This window comes from Centruroides vittatus, unplaced genomic scaffold (genome assembly GCF_030686945.1).
Source record: "Centruroides vittatus isolate TY-2023 unplaced genomic scaffold, ASM3068694v2 contig_975, whole genome shotgun sequence".
In the NCBI taxonomy this organism is placed as follows: Eukaryota; Metazoa; Arthropoda; class Arachnida; order Scorpiones; family Buthidae; genus Centruroides; species Centruroides vittatus.
Genome location: NW_027122648.1, coordinates 1,417,058 through 1,438,324, shown reverse-complemented (window position 1 = coordinate 1,438,324; position 21,267 = coordinate 1,417,058). Strand labels below are relative to the sequence as shown.

At 26.8% G+C, this 21,267-nt stretch overlaps 1 protein-coding gene across 3 annotated transcripts in view; it reads left to right on the top strand.

Moving 5' to 3' along the window:
* LOC136985697 (reticulophagy regulator 3) overlaps nucleotides 1-20,613 on the top strand; it is a 36,530-nt gene extending 15,917 nt beyond the window's left edge. For 2 of the 3 annotated variants that reach the window (XM_067283025.1, XM_067283028.1), the window contains exons 2-8: nucleotides 383-489; nucleotides 5,257-5,287; nucleotides 5,676-5,802; nucleotides 5,881-5,965; nucleotides 10,977-11,078; nucleotides 11,170-11,346; nucleotides 18,854-20,613. In XM_067283025.1, the coding sequence (XP_067139126.1) occupies nucleotides 383-489; nucleotides 5,257-5,287; nucleotides 5,676-5,802; nucleotides 5,881-5,965; nucleotides 10,977-11,078; nucleotides 11,170-11,346; nucleotides 18,854-19,206 (982 nt within the window). In that variant the 3' untranslated portion in view covers nucleotides 19,207-20,613. The remainder of the gene's footprint in view (nucleotides 1-382; nucleotides 490-5,256; nucleotides 5,288-5,675; nucleotides 5,803-5,880; nucleotides 5,966-10,976; nucleotides 11,079-11,169; nucleotides 11,347-18,853) is intronic. The other variant, XM_067283026.1, reaches the window with a different exon arrangement.
* Nucleotides 20,614-21,267: the final 654 nt, after the last annotated feature.

The window sequence follows — 21,267 nt, the reverse complement described above, 5'->3', positions numbered from 1 at the left end:
ATGCATATGCCTGTTTGCATTTTTATTCCTATATAGCTATATACTAATCAAAAATCTTGTATGTGTAGTTTCTGTTTTATTTTGCAATGAAGTGATAATTTAAGACATCAGACGCTTGACACACCCACTTTATTTCAAAAAAAGGAAAGGAAATTAATATGTTTATTATCTAATGGTTATTTATTAAATGTTTAAAATGTTTTATATTTATATATACATACATACACTGAGATGTTGATTATATAAAAGTTAATCATAGGATGACTTACCATTTATAGTTCATTTGAAGTATTTGATAAAATTTACTTTGATGAAAATTACAGTATCATTAATGCTCTGTTCTATCTTGTACTGATATGATATTCATTAATTTTTTTTCTAGGTATATTGTTTCTCTTTTTAAACGTGTATATTCTTTTGTGGCTATAATAACACTTATAATATTTGGATATAAAATGGGTATCAGTAAAATTTGGCAAGAGATTAGAGGTAAGTTTAACTTCCTATTGAAATATTAAGTTTTGTAACAAATAATTAATTTTTAAAATTTTTGAAATTTTATACAGTTTAGGTGATTTCTAATATACAATTTATTTGTTAATAATTATTATTTTTGAAAGTTTTAAGCAAAAATTCCCAAAATAAAATGATTGCAAATGATTTCTATTTATTTATTTATAATCTTGAAGATAATGTAAAAAAATAAATAGTAATAGTTAAATGTAAATTACTTGTTTGAGTAAATGACATGAATAAAACAGTAAAAGGATAATGAAAATTTAATAATTTAAACACATACATAACTTATTTTTGTTGTTTGTATTTATTTATGTAGATTTTTTGCCATTTATAAGCTGATTATAATACTTAAATGATCAACAAAGGCAAAAGTATTTATTTGCATAATTTTTCTTACACACACCTGTGTTTGTGCATGCATGTATAAATTATTGTCAATATACAGTATAGAATTGAATATTCAAAATTATCAGGACAGGACAATTTTGGATAGCTGATCACACTTGGTAGGGAATGAATAAAAAGATTAATATTTTTTACTTAAGATATTGAAATTTAATTGTACTATAGTATAAGGTTAATACAAATAACAAAAAAATTTTCTATTATTTATTTTTTAATTATTAAAAACAAGCATTAATCTTTCATTTCAAGCTAAAATATACTGATGGAAGTTTTGAATTCAAAACAAAAAAATACGTAATAGTAAGATTAATATTAATTATTACAGATTATCAGCTTTTTTTTTTTAATGTTACTTATTTTTGTTTTATGTAGCTTTTCCTTTTAAATTTGCTAAATCTCTTGTTTGCTTGATCATTACTGGTATGGAGGTTGAAAAATCTGTTTCAGGAAGCATTTGATGCATAAGAAGCCTGCGACTCATTAATCATGCTTTTCTATTTGTACTGTAATAAATAAAACCTAACAATAATGTTGATAATGAGATAGCTTAATAGAAGGCCCACAGAAGATCACTGATGTTAATTATGTAAAAACTTTGTACTTACTAGAATTAGTATTGTCAAAAATTGGTTTCATTAATTGATTTTTTGGATAATTGCTTTAATAATCAATGTTCTACTCTATTTTGAAATTTTGCTTACTTCATTTGAGTTAAAATTTGCAATGTTTTTCAACATTGCAAAAAGATGCAAAACTTGTGGATGTTTAACAAAAATTTTTGATAAATGTGAAAAAAGCAAAAATTGAAGTGAAAAAAAACTCTAAATATTAAATAAGCATATTAAAAACTTGTTAGTTTGTATATGTAATTTTAGTCAGTTTTTGAATGATGTGACTCTTATCTAATTGTTATAGTAATTAAACAAAGACAAGATTAGATAAATTTAAGATAAGTTTTTACTGATACAATAACTGTTATAAACAAAATGAATTAAATAAAAACAATAAAACTCCAAAATGAAATAAATAGAAATTAAGATATTTTATGTACTCAAATTTAGATATATGCAAATTTATAAAAGAAAATCTTTGTGACAAATTCTATTAAAAGCATTGAAAAGTTTTACTTTTGGACTATTTTTTAAAATTTAAACAACAATGTAAAAGAAAATCATATGTAGTTTAGTCTATTATTTTTTTCTTTTTTAAATGTGTTGTTTGTATTGTTATTAAGAGGAAGGCTTATTGTGCCCATTGCATATGTTTGTTTTTTATAAATTGTGTAAAAAACGTCTTGTTTTTTGTGTAAAAAAATAAAGAATATTTGAAAATGGAAAGATAAAAATATAATTGTTTATTTATGATGATGATAAACATTAGATGATTTTTAGGAAAGATCTCCAAATTGAAAAAATTTTTATTCAATTCTGTTTGTTCTTACTAAATTCAACAGTATTATCTACTTTTAGATCTAGTTTTATTTGTTGATGTCTGTGAATTATTCATTTAAATTTTTATATTCATTATGTAAGTCTACATTAAATTAATCTAATTTTTTTCAGCTGATCTCTTATTGAAATTATATTTGATTTTAAATTGCATAATTTAAATTATGTCAACAGTATCATTGTTATATTTGATCTGTTTTGTATTGTAATGCTGATTAGTTTTGCTGACTTTTTAATATAGATTTTAAAATATATATACATACACACATACATATACACATATATGTATAATATAAAAATTTATGGATTTTATTTTTAAAATTTGTAAATATTAAATATATTCTGGGCATGATTTAGAATCTAATTTTATAAATTTAATTAATTGATGTAATAAAAATAAGCATTAAATTCAGCAGTCACAAACTATTTAAACACACTGTTTTTGGCCTTTTAATAACATTAACATTTCCAGTCTTATTAAGTAGTTTATTATTGTTGGATTTTTAAGATTTTTGTTATTTGAACAATAAATATTCAGTCATTGATAAGCTACTGATTAATGGATCTAATGATAAACAATGCTTTTAGGTATTTAATCTTTAACATTTTTGACCTTTTTCGTATTATCTTCAGATTTGTCTTTGAACAAGAGTTTTGGAACAGTTGTATTTTATATGTATTTTGGTAGTCTTCATTTAAATGTGCTTTACTTTAAATTTTGAAGATGGAATAGTTAATGTAATTACAAAATTCTGTACAAAGAGATTTGAAAAGGCTTAAATATTAATCTTAAGGATTTGTGTGACTTAGATATTTAAGAGAGTGGTCACCAACTTGTGGTCCATGGAGAAATTTAGACATTGACCAAACTCTAGGCTACACAAAGTATGAGAAAGAAATGCAAAATGCTTGGTAGTTTTTTCTCACTCATTGGTGTTTTTTATTCAAATCTAAAACCAAGCATGAAATGAAAGTTATCAATAAATAATAATGTCAATAAATCAATAAATAATGTGAATGCGATTGTTATCTTTCATGGAAGAGCCAAGAATCCATAGAAGAGCCATAGAATTTATGGAAGAGCCAATCTGTACTGAAGTGGAGCATTAGTGAAGCTTCTTCTATTAGACTTACAGAATTGTGTTTGTTCTCAAAATCCATTTGATAGATTTTGATTAAACTTTGCCATTTTTCATTAAATACGATGCAGAATCCAAAGCTGCAATAAAAAATGGGGGTTCTTGACTTTGCTTTTGAAATATAAGGTTGTTTTATGAGCACATGTGACAAGGTGATATTGCACAAATCACACGACTTTGTCGTGTAATGTTTCACAGTTGCTAGCACATCTTGAATGAGCTTATAGAATAGAGTTCATTCTCAAAATTAATGGATTGATTTTGATAAAACTCTGTCATTCTCCATTAATTCAGACAAGGAATCCAGAAGTGTAATATGGGTCCATTTAAATGTAAAAAATCCAGCAACAAATTGCTCTCTGATGCGATGAGCCTAAGCCTGATGGAATTTAAGCATAGGGGTCAAAAATAAAAACAGTATTATGTGCACCTAATGGAAAATAGGCATGTGAAATAAACAAAACACAAGAACAAAGCAATTGCCATAGATTGCTCTGTTCTTGGATCATCTATCTGTACCTGGCCAATGCAAAGAAGGACCCAATGCAGACCACAGGAGACCATGGTCTGCAGGTACAAGGATAGCCTCTTTTGTGGTGGCAAATGCAAAGTTCACTGTTTGTCTGTCGGGTACTGTACAAGAATCATCTTTTTTGTGTCTAACAGATGCAGGGATAGCTTCTTTCCTTCTGGCTCCACTTCAATTCTATTGCGATATGACATAGTTGTGCTATGTCCTAGTTTCAAATAAGCAGCAACAAACTTCACACTAATTTGTTATAATTAAACAATTGAATTTCTTATTAGTGAAGTGAAATGGAACTTTTATGATCATTATTCCATAGATGTTTGTATAGTTTAAAAAAATTTGATAGTTGTCTGCAGGATTCAACTCTGTTTAGTGGTCCATCAGGTCAGAAAAGTTGGCAACTGTTGATCTAGATATTTATCAGTAGATAAATTAGCATAGTTATGTTATGTATTGATGCATACATGACCTTAGCTATGTTGAATTAATTAAAATTATAAAATGCTATAATCTAAAGTAGTATTTTATGATCAAAATCATAAAATACTACTTTAGATTATAGCATTTTATAATTTTTTTTCTATTTTTTTTAATATTTATTTATTTATTCCATAAATTATATACTTGTTGCATAAATTTAATATGATTATAAAACTATAAAATTTAAAAATTTTTTTAGATAAATTTTTAAAGTATTTTAATAATTTTATTTTTAAATAAAAATATAAATAAATTTATAATAATTTATATCCAAGTATTATATTCTTGATATCTAAATTTTACTTTTCTGAAAATTAATTTACAACAAATTGTATAACCATCATCATCCACATGAATTACAGTGAAATTAGTTTACAGTGAAAATGGAAAATTTTATCTATATAAAAACATTTTTTGATATTGATAAGATGTGGAAGTTTGAATTAGTTCAAAAACATTGAGCTTTATCTCCATTTCTGACCTTCTTGAACTTGAAATACTTTCAAAATGATAAATGCAATGAATTTTTTTTTGTTGTTCTAATGAAGATTATGCAATTTGTTTGTATAAAATTTACAAAAGTAAAAACTATATGAAGTTGTTTATAAAAGTACTGTTATATTTTATTAGCTTGTAATATGTTTGAAATGTATAAATGTTTTAAATATTTAACTATAAATAATTGTACTATAATTTGATATGAAAATGTTTCCAATAAATTTTGTTTTACTTTTAGTGCCACCATCAGAGGATGAAGACAGTGAAAGGTAACTGTTGTGTTTTTTTTTTTTTTTTAAACTACAGAATTATCAGTAGATAGATTACATATGTAAAAGTGTTTATAACAGCAATTTGTTATTTCTACATTGTCATATGATGATAGAACATATAGTTGGAATACTGCCAAAATTATGTAATAACAGTTGCAGCTCTTCAAGGTTGTAAATTTTATTGGTGTGTTATAAAGTTAACTGTATAAATAATCTAAACTGTTGAAGGTAAACTGCTGGAAATTTTTACTAACGAATGAATATTTTTATGAATATAAAATTTAGAATTGGATTATTAATATGTTACTTGTAAGTGAAATAATTTGATTTTTATTTACATTACAAAATAAATTGACAGATTTCATGAATATTTTTTTGTTTACAGTTGGATTCCTGTACATCCAAAAGTTCTCAGTGCTCCAGAATTAAGTCACTATTTAGATGAAGGTTGGAAGTATATTAAACAGTGGGGAATTTGGTTACAGGATTTGAGAAATAGAAATCATGGAGTTGTATGTATTACTGAACATTTGAATTTTGTAAATTGTTTAATTTAACATTATTTTACATACATTGTGTATTATTTGCAGTTTTGTTTCATTATTAGTTCTGTGTTTGGTGTATTGGCTTTCATTGGACATATCATACCAGGAGTTGTGATTACTTATACGCTACGTAAGTAAAAATTATTTCCAAAATTATTATTATTTTGTATTAAATTTTCATTCAGTAGTGATAAAGTTTAATTATTAATTTTAGTTTATTTAACACTTAAGCTGCTAGCACCTGTTATCAATGCTTTTTTTTAACCTATTCTCTTATCATAAAAATTCATTATTACTTGTTGCATATTTTATATTTAAAACTTAACAACAAATTGCATAACCATCATCATCCTTATGTATTAGTGTACAACGAAAATGAAAAATTTTATCTACATAAAAACATTTTTTGGTAAAGATAAGATATGGCATTTTGAATTAGTTTAAAAACATTGTGAGCTTTATCTCCATTTCTGACCTTCCTTTTTTCTAAATAAAAAAACTGTCTTTGGAAATAATCTGAGAAATAATGATCTGTTTTTAAGAATTTAAAACTACTTGATAGATTGTACATTGACTAATTTATGCCACCATAAGTAAATTGAAAAATCAAAAAAAAAAAAAAAAAAAATTTCTTGCTAAAAGAAATGAATTTTTATTAAAAAATATCTGAATTGCATTTGTTTATTTTTTTTAATTCGTTCTAATGTTATGTATTGAATAGTATTGAAGAGACAATATGAACAAATATTACTTTGTAACATAATCTCCTATAAATGCATTTTCAGCAATTAACAAATAATAATTGGTGGTTATAATCATAACTATTGATGATAAATAAGTTTTGAATTAAATTATTAATAAAAATACTCGTGAAATGTAGTCTTTCAAATGATTAAAATTTATTATATAAATATTCAGATGTATATTTGTTTCCTAATATAAATAAATAGCTATATTATATCTAATGATGACAGATGTAACATTGACCAGTCATAGTAAACTCATACATTAATCAATTTATAACTTGCTCCACAAATGGATTACTTGTGTTGTTTGTCCTTACTATTATTAAAAAATTGAAATTTGTAACAACAGATTTAATGGCTTAAAATAGTATTTTTGATTTCATAGTCATTCATTAACAAATTAGTTAAATCATTACACTAATATGATAAACTATTTTTAGGAAAATGTGAAAGATTTTCTTCTGTTACAAAAATTGCACCATGAATCATATAAGTTTACATACATCAACAATTGTTAGTATTAATTTGTAAAAGCTTAAAATGATATAGGTTCATACTGCAGTCAATGGGATTTAAAAACAATGATATATTATTGTTCTAAATCAGTTCAGTTTTGTAAAAATGTTTGATATTTGGAAGAAAATAATAATAGTCAATTACTAATACAAACTAATATATACTTTGTGTATTTTAATTATATTTTGAAATTAAATTTTTTAAAGATGAATAAGCAACTATTCTACATGTAAATGTAGAATAGTTCTATGGATTAAATTTTCATATCATTATCAAATTTGTAAAATGTCTAAGTAATGTAAATAGAATGAGATACAAAAATGAAAGTCAAATATAAAATTATTATTTTTTTGAAAATAATGAAAACTAACAATGAAACAATTAAACAAAATAAAATTATCTGCTTACAGAATTATTTATGTATTACAACAAAAATATAAAAACATTGTAACTTCATGTAAATATCGTAAAATAAGATGATAAATAGAATAATAATTTTCATTTTTGTTTCTGTATTGTCTACTTAAACCTTGTTTATTAATAGGACTTATTATACTGGTGTAGTTTCTGATTAGCAAAGAGAGGAAATCTTAGTTAAAAGTCAAAACAAAATATCTTTGTGTTTTGGACCTGAAGATTCCTCTTCAGCAGGTTTACAAGATTGTACAAAAAACTTTTTCAAAACAATGATATTATATCCAACAGTAATATTTAAGATAAGATAAAATTACTTACATTTTCTTTATTGTCCAATATTAATACAACACTAATACCAACAAAGTATCCAAAAAACAGCATAACATACTTAATGTTTTTTAATTTAAGCCATATAAAATGATAAAACTATTAAAAAATTTAAGTTTTATACAAAATGTTAAAAATTGGTGAGTAATCTTTTTAGATTTCTTTACTCACTGATTTTGTTTGATTGTTTTTTGGTTTGATATCTTTCATATTCTTATTATATAAGAATATGAAATTTTTATATTTTGTCATAGTTGAACTCTAGGTGCCATAACTTTGAATGCTTTAATCAGAATAGATAAATTTTTGGTTTTAAAGCTAGTCACTGCAGATTACTGTTAAATACAATTTTATTTTTGTTAGAAATGCCTTGAAAATTAAATGTGGTGCTTTTTTATACAGAAAGTACTGGAATTTTAACATAGTGTAATTTTTTGTGTGCAACTCCAGTATTAATGCTTGATTGCAGAACATGAAACTTTTTGACAGTGTGAAAAAGAGTTTTATGCTAACCAAAATTAAAATGCTCACTGCAGAACATAAAAGTGATTAGCATTTTAATTTCACAAATCTAAAATGGATCTTGCTTTTCTTACTATTTATTCTGTATACATGTAAGCTTTGAAAAATATTTGAAACTACACTGGTACCTTGTGCTTTGAACACTTCAAAGTTTAAATGCTAAATTTGACAAAAATGTGCTTCAGAGTTCGAACAGTGTGTCAAAATCTGAACTATGCACACAATGAAAAAATGCACTTGAAATGTAAAATAAGCTTTTAAACAAAGAATAGTCTCATATTAGCAATAATGTGTTAAAGTGTGTGGAAGCAATGAAGTCTAACAAGTAAGAAGTCTGTAATTTCGATGATTCAGACGAAAAAGGAACTTATCACAACTATACGTGATTTTTATTAACATTCATATTAATCCTGCTTTTTCTAGATTTTAGTAGGAAATTATCTAATCTTCTCTTTAAGAAATTATCTAATTGTCCTACTTTTTGTCTTAAGTAATAATACAGGATCAGTTGTTTTTAATAAAAAGAAAAAGCCTATTATGTTAATGCATTCTTGGATATGCTATTTCTTCCTACTTGTTCTTTTGTAAATGTAATGCAAGATGTTATGATCAGTAAATGGATAAACCTTTAAATTTTTACAAACAAAAAAATTAAATTGCTTTAAATTAAATCTCTGCAATAATTTTTTTTAGTATTTAATCAAATTTCCAATGACGATCATAAGAGGATTTTTACTCCAGGTATATCTAAACTGTTGTAGCAATTATCCATTAAATTAGGAGAATGTTTACTGATATTTAATTAATAACAATGATTCCACGACCAACACACTCGGTGAATTTTTGACTTTTATTTGCACTAAATTACTTTGGTTTTGTATATACCATACTTTTAGCTCTAATAACAGCTGAAAATTTGCTGAGTTTGCCATTATTTCAACATACAATGAAATTCTATTTTAACATTTCTTGATTTAATGTTTATCCTGATTATGCATTCATTTTTTGTAGTCCAGCTAGTGCTCCCTAAAAACAGTTTAAATTTAGGCTTCAATTTAGCAATTCTTGATTTTACATTTAACTTTGATTTTAAGGCGTTTTCAGTGCCATACATTTAAAAGTAATTTTGATTTTAACATTTACCAACTAGAAGATACAATGAGTGCTTTTTGGATCTCAAATTTTCTAATTTTGCTGTAACAGATGCTTGCTTACACTTTTAGGATTTAACCTGCAAATCCATTCTCTTTTAATTTCAACTTGATTGATATTCAAAAGAAGCACAGAACAAAAACAAATATAGTCTACATTGTTTGTTATGTCTATATTTAAAGGATTGATTGCTTTTTACCATAATATATTATAAAGTTTTTAATTTGATACTGTAATTAACATTTTTCATGATATTCTGTATTTTCTTAAATTTTTTTTTTTCCATACATTCATTAGTTATAAATGCTGTTGAAAAAATAATGGCCCTAACCTAGCCAAGATTATTATTGTAGTTCTAATGAGTGGCACTCTTTTTGGTAGGAAATTTTCACATTGAAAGAAAATGAATAAAAATATACTAAATTAATTATCTTTCCTTTCCTTGTTAATGAGACGATTTTATCTAATAAATATATATAAATATACTATATACCTCTTAAGTAGCATATTTAATTGAACATTCTCCAGTAAGTGATGGTTTTTCTGTTATTGATCTTGATATTTAGTTTTTTATTATGGCCACATTATTATTATTATTCATAAAAAAATAAATTTTTCTCCTAAATTTAAAAGCTAATTTAAACTCATTTATATTATCTTTTGAGTGTGAATCATCTGTGGAGTGTTTCCATATTGAAATTTATCCAGAGAACTTTGATTATATTATTTTCTCAACTTCGAGTTCTCTATATTTAATGTTACTGTATACAACTGAATGAACAAATAAATCTAGGATAATTTTATTTAAATACAGTTTATTAACTTTGATATAAAAATGTATTTTATTGTTTAAAATGAACAGTAATTGGGAAGAATTTATTAAGCTTTGTGATTAAGTTAAGGTTTTTCATTGTTTTCATAGCTTAACAGCCTTTTGTTAACTTTTTTAAATATAGAGCAATCGTTTTAGATTCAATTTTTGAAAAGTATCAAAAAGTCTTTACTTTTTATTTGATGCTCTAAAATTTGAATTTTTTATTAAGGAATTGAATATCACCAACCAAATTTTTTTTATAGCAACACTATAAAAATATAGTTGGTGATATTTAGTTTTTTAATAGAAAATTCAAATTTTAGAGTATCAAATAAAAAGTGAAAACTTTAAATTCAATTTTTCAAAAGTATCGAAGAGTGGTTGCCCTTTGTATTAAAAAAAAAAGCTAACAAAAGAATTTTTATTGGGATACATAAGGATGTTAAAATTAGCTTTGGAGAAATGATGTGACTACTAATGTAGATATTTGACATGAAATTACATTATTATTATTATTAAAAAATTTTGTTTATTTATATACATTTAAATATTTTTTAGAATTATTTTTAATTATATTCTGAAATTTAAAATATTTATTTAAGTATTTAGAAAGTAGTTTTAAAATTACTTTATTTATATTTTGACAGTGATGACAGTCTTATTAGGACCTGGTATTGTCTTGTTTGTTCTACCACCAACTTTATACGATCAATTAAAAGATGTTATATTTCCTACTGTTAAAAACCAGAGTAAGAATTTTTTTCTTTGCATTAAAAATCTTGTATGCTTCGGTATCAAAAACAAATTTATGGTATTTTCTACTTTCATTATTTTTGGAAGATGCTTCCACTGGCCAAGATAATGAAAGTGAAACAGATGAATTTCTTCCAAATACCAGTGCTATTGGAGAATTTTCTCTATTGCAAGAAACCATTTTAACAAATGATAATCTCTCAGAAGTTCAGTTTGAAGAAGCTATTGCCAAAGAGTTAGGAATAGAATCATTAATTGGTGAAGGTTAGTGCTTTGACAACAGTATAATTTCTTTTCTGTGTCAAAAATAGTAGAGAAGTTTTAAAAGAATATTGATATGTTTTATTACTACAAATGTTTTCAAAGCTTTAGCATTCTCATACTTAAATTTTAAAATACAAATTTCAAATAATATATTCTTTAACAATATTAATTTCATTGAAAAAGATAAAAATTAAAAATATGATTTTTGACAATGTAAAGCTATTTTACTTCAGCATTACAATTATTTAAACACTTTTTTTTTTTTGTATAAAGAAAGATAACTTTGATGTAATTTGTGTAATTTGTTTTTATAAAAAGCTGATGGATAGTCTTCTAATAATATGGGAAAAATTAATTATTCAATGAAAAATATATGAATAAGAATGTTTTGATCTGATCTTTGACATTCAAGTTCAGATTTTGGCTTTAGAAAACCATATTAATAGTAAAAAAATGGAACAATAACAGGTACTGAATTGAGTGATTATTTAAGCTGTCTACATAAGCAGTTTCTAATTCAAAAGATTTGTGATTTCTGAATTATAATTTAAGACATCTACAGTGAAACTGCAAATGTCTTTTAAAGACATATTTTCAGTTTAGTTATAAAGACTTATTTTTTCCTTAAATTCTATGGTATTAACATAGAGCATGAAGTCAGCATACCTTCCATCACTGATAATCGGGTAATTTTCTTCATACGTTTAAAGTTACTGGTACATATAACTTTAAGTGCACATGATGTGAGCATGTATGAATATGCAGATTAATGTCTTTTCAGCATATATGTAGAAACTTGGAGTCACTACAAATGCATACAATCTGTTGTCAGTTTTCAAAAGAAAGCATTCACACACTTGTTCTCAATTTTGATGCTAGTATTGTGCACATCTGCTGTTGTTTGAATTAGTTCATTAGTTCATTTTATTGTTCAAACAGCTGAAAAGCATGGAGTGAAGCAGTGAGTCTCAACCATTGTGCCACAGCACTTTAGTGTGCCATGACATTTTTAAAGTGTGCTGCACTGTGAATATCCATACATGAGTGACGTCAGACAAGTAGTTTAACCGGTTCTACCTTCCTAGAGTGCGTTTGGAAATTGTAACCGATGTTACTGGTAACTGCCGGTAGTTACCAAGGCATTTCGAAAATGTGACCTAAAAACCAACTGCATTTAAAAATCACTGTTATGACGTCACTGGTTGTCCTGCAGTACTTACTGAAGTAACCGTGTGTGCCGCCAAATTTTTAACTTATTAAAAGTGTACCGTGACGAAAAAAAGGTTGAGAATCACTGGAGTGAACTACTGAGAAATATTTGAAATTACATAGTATTTTTTGTAAATATCTTTTTATTGTAGGAGCAGAAAGATATGTGTGTTAATAAATATATAACTATTCTTTAAACAAAAAAGTAACACATGCAATGAGACTGCAGAATGATTAAATTTGACTATACAAATAGTGAAAGCTAAATTGAACTGTCTTTAGGAGGTTTTTTCTTTTACTTTGCTGAATTAATCACTAGAAAAGCAGCAGCAGCTATAACTGGCTCCCAGACATTTGGCTGAATGGATGTATGAGCAAGCCAACATTTGACATTTTGTTTATTTGTATTTTGTTTTAATGTTTGTTGGAATTTTTCTTCATAATTGTTCTCTATAATTAATCTATATAATTGTTTTATAAAGCAATTAAAAACAATATAAGGATAATTAACACTGTATAACAGTGGTTCTTAACCTTGCTGGAGGTACCGAACCCCATCAGTTTCATATAAGCATTCACCGAACCCCTTTTAATTGGAAAAATAAAATATAATTTTTCAAATTCAAAACATAGGTATAATAGGTGTTCTTTGGGAAATATAGGCATATTTCCCAATAGAACACATATTATGTAGCATTAGTTTTCGAAACCAATACGGTTTCTATGTCACGATGACGTCAGGTGGTTGACTTCCGCCGAACCCCTGAGACTGACTCGCCGAACCCCAGGGGTTCGGTCGAACCCAGGTTAAGAACCACTGCTGTATAATATTAAAAAAATTATTGCATATACAATTAAATTAATTTATCCTTCAGTATATTTTCTGTAAAAAAAAAAAATTACATTAAATGTTCTTAAATGTTTCAAAACTGTGAGCACTTGCTTTCAAAAAACCAATTTTGGGATACTCCTCATATTTCTCAATGATAAATGTCAGACTTTTGGTTAATATCTGGTAATACTGTTTTGATTTTTGCAATGGCATGTCTGATGTTACTATCTCAGTTGTCAACTTCCAATCTTACTGCTTTTTTATTAGTTTTGTAACTAGGCTGTTGTGTCTGGCATCATTTTATTTTATATATATTGTTTATTGTTATAAATGTTTATTTTTATTATATTTATATATAATATTTGAAGCCAATTATCATTTTATTTTACACTCAAGTTTTTATTGATCTTAGTGAAAAAATATTAAAAACTAATTTCTTTAAATTTCCTACAGTATGCATTATAATCATGATGTAAGATCACAATACTATTTTTTTTCAGTATTACAATTAACAATTTAATTAATAATGTTTATGACAAGCAGAGTTTTGCCTATTGTATCACAAGTCTGCAATATATTGTTCTAAAATGTATTTGAAATTCTCTTTTTGTTTTCCCTATATAAGTAAATTATTAAAATTTTCTACATGCATAATTCTTTGTTCATACATTTACTTTTTGACCAAATGTCTTGCCACAGCTATAATTGTTTCTTCTGACATTTTCATCTGACCACATGCTCACATTGCTGCATATTCATACACATGCATTGCTTGTATTTGTAAAAAGACCTGAGCACATATATTTAGAACATTGCAAAGCCTGATATGTATGTAGAAACATAACCAAATGATTGCCTTAAATAATCAGGCTGTAACTTCTTTACTTTAATGATTAATACTAAGTAATTTGCTATTGGTGGTAAGTGCCATCTGTGAAGTAAATTTATTAAATAAATTATTAAAATTATACGGTGGTACCTTGTATAACGTACTTAATCCGTTCCAGGTGCACGTTCGTTATACAAAACGCATTTTCCCATAGAAATACATGTTAAAACATCTAATTTGTTCTGCAGCATAAAATAACTGTACTGTATCATAAAAAATGAACATGGGGTGTGTTCTTTTATTTCTCTGCGTAACTCTGTGCGAGCGACATCCGTTAAAAAATTCCTGCGGAACACGTTCCTAAATTCCAGTGGGAGTGCATGCCATCGAACGGCAAAAACGGCCGCTTGTAGTAGTAGTTTACAGTGGAAAGCAACATGGCGTCCTCCATGGCTAAGATAGTTTCATTTCCGGGTCCATTATGTGGTTTTATGAATGAGAATTTAGAAATTGTGACACTTACATCACTGTGAGTTAGCGCACGCGGTGATGTAAGTGTTTTTACGAATTTTTTTCGAGGCTATTTTGAATGCTCTTTCAACAAATAATTCATTTTATGGTTAAATTGGGACCCTTCTTTTGCCTTTTAAAGCTCATAGTTTAGAATTATAGATTACTCCATCACGATACTATCGATAGTGCGGGCGCCGCCATCTTTTTTTCTTTCACTGTTGTTCCTAAATGCCTACAAACAGCAGTGCACTTCCGTAGTAGCGGAGACTCAGAGCGACCGCTATTAAAGAATGCATCCATGGAGCAGTCACCAATTATGCCGGAAAGTCCGTTGTTCACAGCCAGTTCGTTGTTCGCAGCGTCCGTTATACGAGGTACTACTGTAATTAATAATTCAGGGTTTGGGTTATGCAACTGGCAAGCAGAGGTTGCAGGTTCAGGTCCCGCCTGAATCAGTTTTTTTCTTCCAGATGATTCTAAATTATTTAATAAATTATTAAAATTATAACTATTAATTTAGTTAAGAGATGGCTTCTAACGTCTACCTTTAGTAGCAAATTACTTAGTATTAATCATTAAATTAGTGGAGTTATAGCCTGATTATTTAAGGTAATTGTTTGGTTACGTTTCTATATACATATTAGGCTTCACGATGTTTGATACACTTAATTGAGTAAGCAGTTTAATTATGTGTTGTTAGGCTGGATTGCAAAAAGATAAGATGAATTGCAGGAAAAGGAGAGGTGACCCACACATTCCAGAGAATACAGGCCAGCCCCCCAATAAGAGGGAGAATGAGTTTTGAGTGGCAAAGGAGCCACAAAACAAAAGGGACAGAAAATTAAAAATTTGAACAATAAGAACCATAGGGGCAGCCCTAAAAACCCATGGAAATAGAGGCAGAAATACCACAAAATTCATGAAGACTATGAAGCTACTAAGCAAGACCCCAGAACCAAGGAGACAGTCCATACATCCCATATGGATTTGGGGTGGAGCACCTAGCAAATAGCAGAATGAAAATTAGATGCTTAAACTAGCCAAGGGTTAAGTGCCAACAGAAAATTCTTAAAATATACAAAAGTTAATAAAATATTAGCTAAATATAATGGGCAGCCCATACATCCCATATGGATTTGGGCTAGAGTCCCAAGAGAAGAGAAGTATGCTTTAAATGACTCAGCTAAACATGTACCATGAGTGGAATGCCTGTTATATTTTTACTTATATTATAAAAGTTATTAGAACAATCATCAGGTATGGGGGAGAGCCCAAACAATCAATAGGAACTTGGGCTAAGTTCCTAGGCAAAAACAAATAAATCTAAACAATTTTGAACTAAAGTGTAATTGATAGCAATAAAAATAGAAGAGTTATGTAGGGACATTAATATTCATTTTTGGGGTAAACAAGAGATAGAGATTGTTGGAAATGAACTGAAAAATGAATAGGATTAAGAAATAAGATTTTGCAGGAGAGCCAATGTTTGTGTAAGATATTATTTTATAGTTAGTGTATAGGAAAAATAAAATAGTAAAAGTCCAAATGATGAATTTGAGGATTTTGGAATTTTGGCTATAGGAAGCCCCAAGTGTTACAATTATTGCATGTTTAGATAGAGTATATTCAATTTTTAATTACAACTAATGTATCACCTCTGACAAAAGATGAATTAATATATATTTAATGTTATTTTAGGGGTTAAAAGCCAAAGAATTGAAAAATTCAGTGCCACAGCCAAATGATTACCATATTAAATTGGGCTACATTACTGCTTCTAATAATTATTAAATATTGAGTAAGTAATAGTAGCCATAAGATAGCCAAATTTTAATCCTGTAATTGTTTGGCTCTTATATGATCATTGAACTTTAAATGAAAAATTCAGCATCAATTTAAAAAGCATTTTGTAAATCACTTTGGCAAATGGTATTTACCTGTTTTATGACAAATTTAATTGCTGTAACTAATACAGAACTTTGTGATGGGAACAAAAAGTTATATTATGAAGTACTGTATGAAAATATACAGTATGACAATGTAGATCACTTTTGACAATAATATGGTCAAGGCAAAGTGTTTTATCACAATGAGAACAATATAAAGCAGTATTTTTTTTTTATTGTACCATTTTTGCATTAAATGTTAGCATCAATGCATTTTAAAAAGATTCAAAGTCATCTCCATTTTCTGAAACAGTTCTAAATTGTAAGTCATTTTCCAAGCATTGATCAACATGATTTGGATTAATTGCCAGCATATCTCTTTAAACTGGTTTTTTTTTTCCTGATGAGTGTGTGGTGCTGAATTAATTTTGATTCCATCTAGAAGTCATTTTTAAAATTCAAGTTTTAACTCTTTTTATGTTAGTTGACATGTTTGATACACTATCCCCATTGTTTTTCTCATTCCTGAAATAGGTTAAATATGAAGGTTCAAGAGGCAATACTATTTCAAGTTGAAAATTATCTCAACCCTACCCAATTGTGAGCATAACTTGAATTTATGTTGGACTTAATAAAAAGGACTTCTTAGTGCCCACAGGACAGAGAGAGTAAAGAAAAAAACACCAAATGAATTTTTAAAAAACTTACTTTTTATTTGAAATATTTTGGTTCGCGTTAGTAGTCTATTTTAATTCCTGCTAGCCAAATAGCTGTTAAGAGTTTGAAGACTGAAACCTCTGTCTGAGGATACCTTTAAGTAATGATGTTTCTAATTTAAAGCTGTAAGAAATGGCTTTCATCAACAACACATTCCCAATGAAATTTTTGATTATTTAAATAAAAATTGTTCATTACTAAAAGTTCTTACTTTCAAATAAAAATTAGTTGTACAATATAAGCAAAAATTATTTTTTAACATAATTATATAGGAGTACTTATTTTTTATTGAATTTAAAAAAAACATTATTGAAATAATGTCATCTTTCAAACTTTTTTGTTTAAAATGCATAATCTTTTCCTGTTGTCCCTCTTAGTGTTAATTTCAGATTAATATTAAATTTTCCAAATTACCACATTTTATTCTGAAAATAAACTTGAGTTTGGTTCTTGTAATTTTTATTCATTGTATTTGACATTTTTAAATGTTCTTGTTCAACCAGTGGTGTGCAGTGACATTTGATGATAGGGAAGCTGTGCCAGTCCTGGATAGAATCATTGGAAGCCTTATACAATATTTTGGTGTGCAGCATCCACCAGCTAAACTGTGTGAGGTTGATGCTCTGTAAAGCACATGCGCAAATGCATATAATCTGGCTATTTTACACAATTCAGATATTTTTGCCATGGAAGCTGTCCTGTATTTGACAATACAGTGCTTCCATTGGGAATATGCATATATGAATTTACATTTGAATGTACAATAGCAATCTTATCATTGTTTTTCACATGTAGTAAGAAATAAGATAATATTTTATTATAACTACAATGTGTTGTTTTAATTAATTCAAAGTACATTAAAATATGAAAATAATTGCACAATATGTATTTATATTTTAGAAAATACAAGGAAAGTTGCACTTCCACAGCTTCCATGGACAGCATGCCACTGTGTTCAACATTAGTGTTATGAATATCTAGGCAAATCTGTAGAATGGCTTTTGTTGAAGAGAGTAAATTCAATTTTAAATATGAAATTTATGTGACTAACTTTTATAACTGTTTGGTTGATTGATTTGATTTGTTACAGAGCAAGCCAAAAATTTCATCCATTATAGATGGACTTGATTTTCATTGATGTTAGCCTGTAAGTGACAGAATATTCCCAGTTTTTACTTCCCATAATTTATGATTTACAATATCTGTAATCTATTGACTCCTCATGGATAGAATAACAATTCATTGCTTGGCTATCTGGCAGGCAGTTAAACTACAAAATATTATACTCAAATAAAATTTTAATAAAATTACTGAGAAATTATAAATACAGTTTATATTATATTAGCATAAAAGTGAAAATTTAAAATACCTTAATTGTTTTTGATTTTGTTTCTATTTTATGTTCAAAGGAATACAAAATATACAATGTGAAAATGTTTATTTTATTTTTTTAAATAAAGTTTGAATTTTTTTTTTAAAGTTGAAATTTTTTTATATATACACACTTTTTTTTATATATAGAGGATGACTTGTCATTATATCAAGGCCTTGAAAATTTTCCCAGTGTTGATGATGATGAAGAAAGTGCTGATGAAATAGAATTACCTCAACCAGAAAATGCAAATGGAGAAGACAACTTAATTAATATTGTTCCAACTTATTATAAAGAAGACAGTTCTGACACCGAAAATGAAGAATTATTTTCAGAAGGTTTGACATTTACTGACGTGCTCGACACGGATTCTAATTCAAATCATGAATCAAATAACAAAAGTAATAAGCAAACTTCCGAAAATGCTCTCCACTCTTCTCGGCATAGTGACATAGATATTGACGAGTACGAAATTGTCTCCAAATCGGATCTGACTTCTTGATTTAATTTATATATTTTATATAATGCATGTTAACTTTATAGTTCCTCATTTGCTAATGTTCGTTCTTTGTTTTTTAAAATGATTTAAGTCCAAATATTTTTTGTTTTGGATATTTTGTTAAGGTCCCATGCAATCATTATGTGAATATATCTCATTTTACATTTTATAACTTATTATTTCATTATTGTAGAATTTCAAAGTTATTGAAATTCAAATTATTATGCTATATATTTATATACATATATATATAGATATAAAGGCATATATAACAAAGAAAAATTAAGTTAAACTTTAATCTATTATTATTCTGATTTGAAAAATATAAATTTTCATATCACTCAAACCAAAATTTACCTCCAAATTGTAGAATAATTCTAATTTTTTGAGAAATAATGTAGGTGCCATCTGACACTTTGAAAAGAAATGTGTCTTTTGAATGAGTTGTGCCTTTCACGATCGAAAACGAACCCCAAAATTACTATTTTTAATTATTGGTGCATTATTTCATATATGTTGTGATATTACCAGTGTGATAATTTAAACATTATATTACAGAAGTTAAAAGATATTTCCTTTTTTATTTCTATTTATTATATAGTCTATTAAGTTTAGAATATATAAAAATGCCGAATCAAACCAGACTTATAATAAAAATTATAATCTTCTGACGCTCATCCTCTATACCAAACACAATGTATATTTGTGATACTAAAATCATATATTTTTAAATTTAATGAAAAAACTTAACTATTCTCCCACAAACAGTGCCAACCCTAAAATTTATTATTGATTTCTCTATTTTTGAGAAAGTTCTTTTCGATTTATAATCTTGGCATATTCTAAACCTGAATTCAAATCCATTATTTTGTCTTTCAATATAATAAAAATGTTTAATATATTTTGATTTAAATCATTTATTCTGAAATTAGCTGTATAAAGTTCTTTTCACATAATGTTAGATCATGGACAAATTAGCTGTGATTTTTCCTTGTACTTCACATAGGTTATTGTATGACTATTCTTGTGTATACAGTAAAATTCTAATTTGTGTTATTCCTGTAAATATTCAATAAATTGCAGCTAATACTTTGATTATGTGAGCTTTGATCTAAATATAACGTGAGCCAAAGTTTTTATTTTAATCCCTCGAGCAGCGTAATTTGATATATTCAAAATAACGTATGAATATATATATATATATAAAAATTATTATTTTTTATTCAGAATATATTTTCATTAGGAACAGAAATTGCAGATATATCACAAAAGAGTTTGTAAATTTTTAGAAATTCCTTTGGACCATTCTACCTTCCTTGTATTGTTTCTTTTAAATAACAAAGTGATTTTAATATTGTGCCTTGATGTAATTGTTCAATAAAATAAGTCTTGTCTGTCAATTTAAAAACATTGATGTTACTTTTTAATGATTTTGACTTTTTTCCTTCAAAAATCCCAAAAATGAAACCAGTCCACAAAGTTCAAAATATAAGAAAATCCTGCTTTTGTTCAGTGGTTCTCGGTAGCCACAATACACTCCTAAAGTATAAACTTCGTATAGCTGTGTTACGAAATTTTAAAAGTCATTTTAAAATACTAAATTTTTTCTCCGTTTTTTTTTTTAATTACGGTTAAACCTGGTTAACTCGAACCGGGATAATTCGAAGCCGCGTTTACTGTAAGTCTTTCTTTTCAGATCGTCTAACTTGTTAGGGGTTTACGTGTTAAACTGGCTAACTCGAATGAGGTTTTAATACAGTATTTTCATAAACTTCAGAATTTTAATTTCCTATTAAGTAAAATAATTAACGTCTATGTATCGAATAAAACAATCGGAAACTTTGTATAAAACACGGGAACCACGTGCAACCAGAAATAAACCATAAGTATGAGCATTTTTGAGACACTGGTTAATGAATTGTGAATGTGCAATTAGCCAAAAAAAAAAATTCATTCACCTGCTTTAGTAAAGTGAATTTTTTTAGATATTTTGAAACAACTGCTGCTGAACCTTGTTGGCTAGTTATCAGAGATTTAAAGTAGTCTGAAAATATTAATATTCTT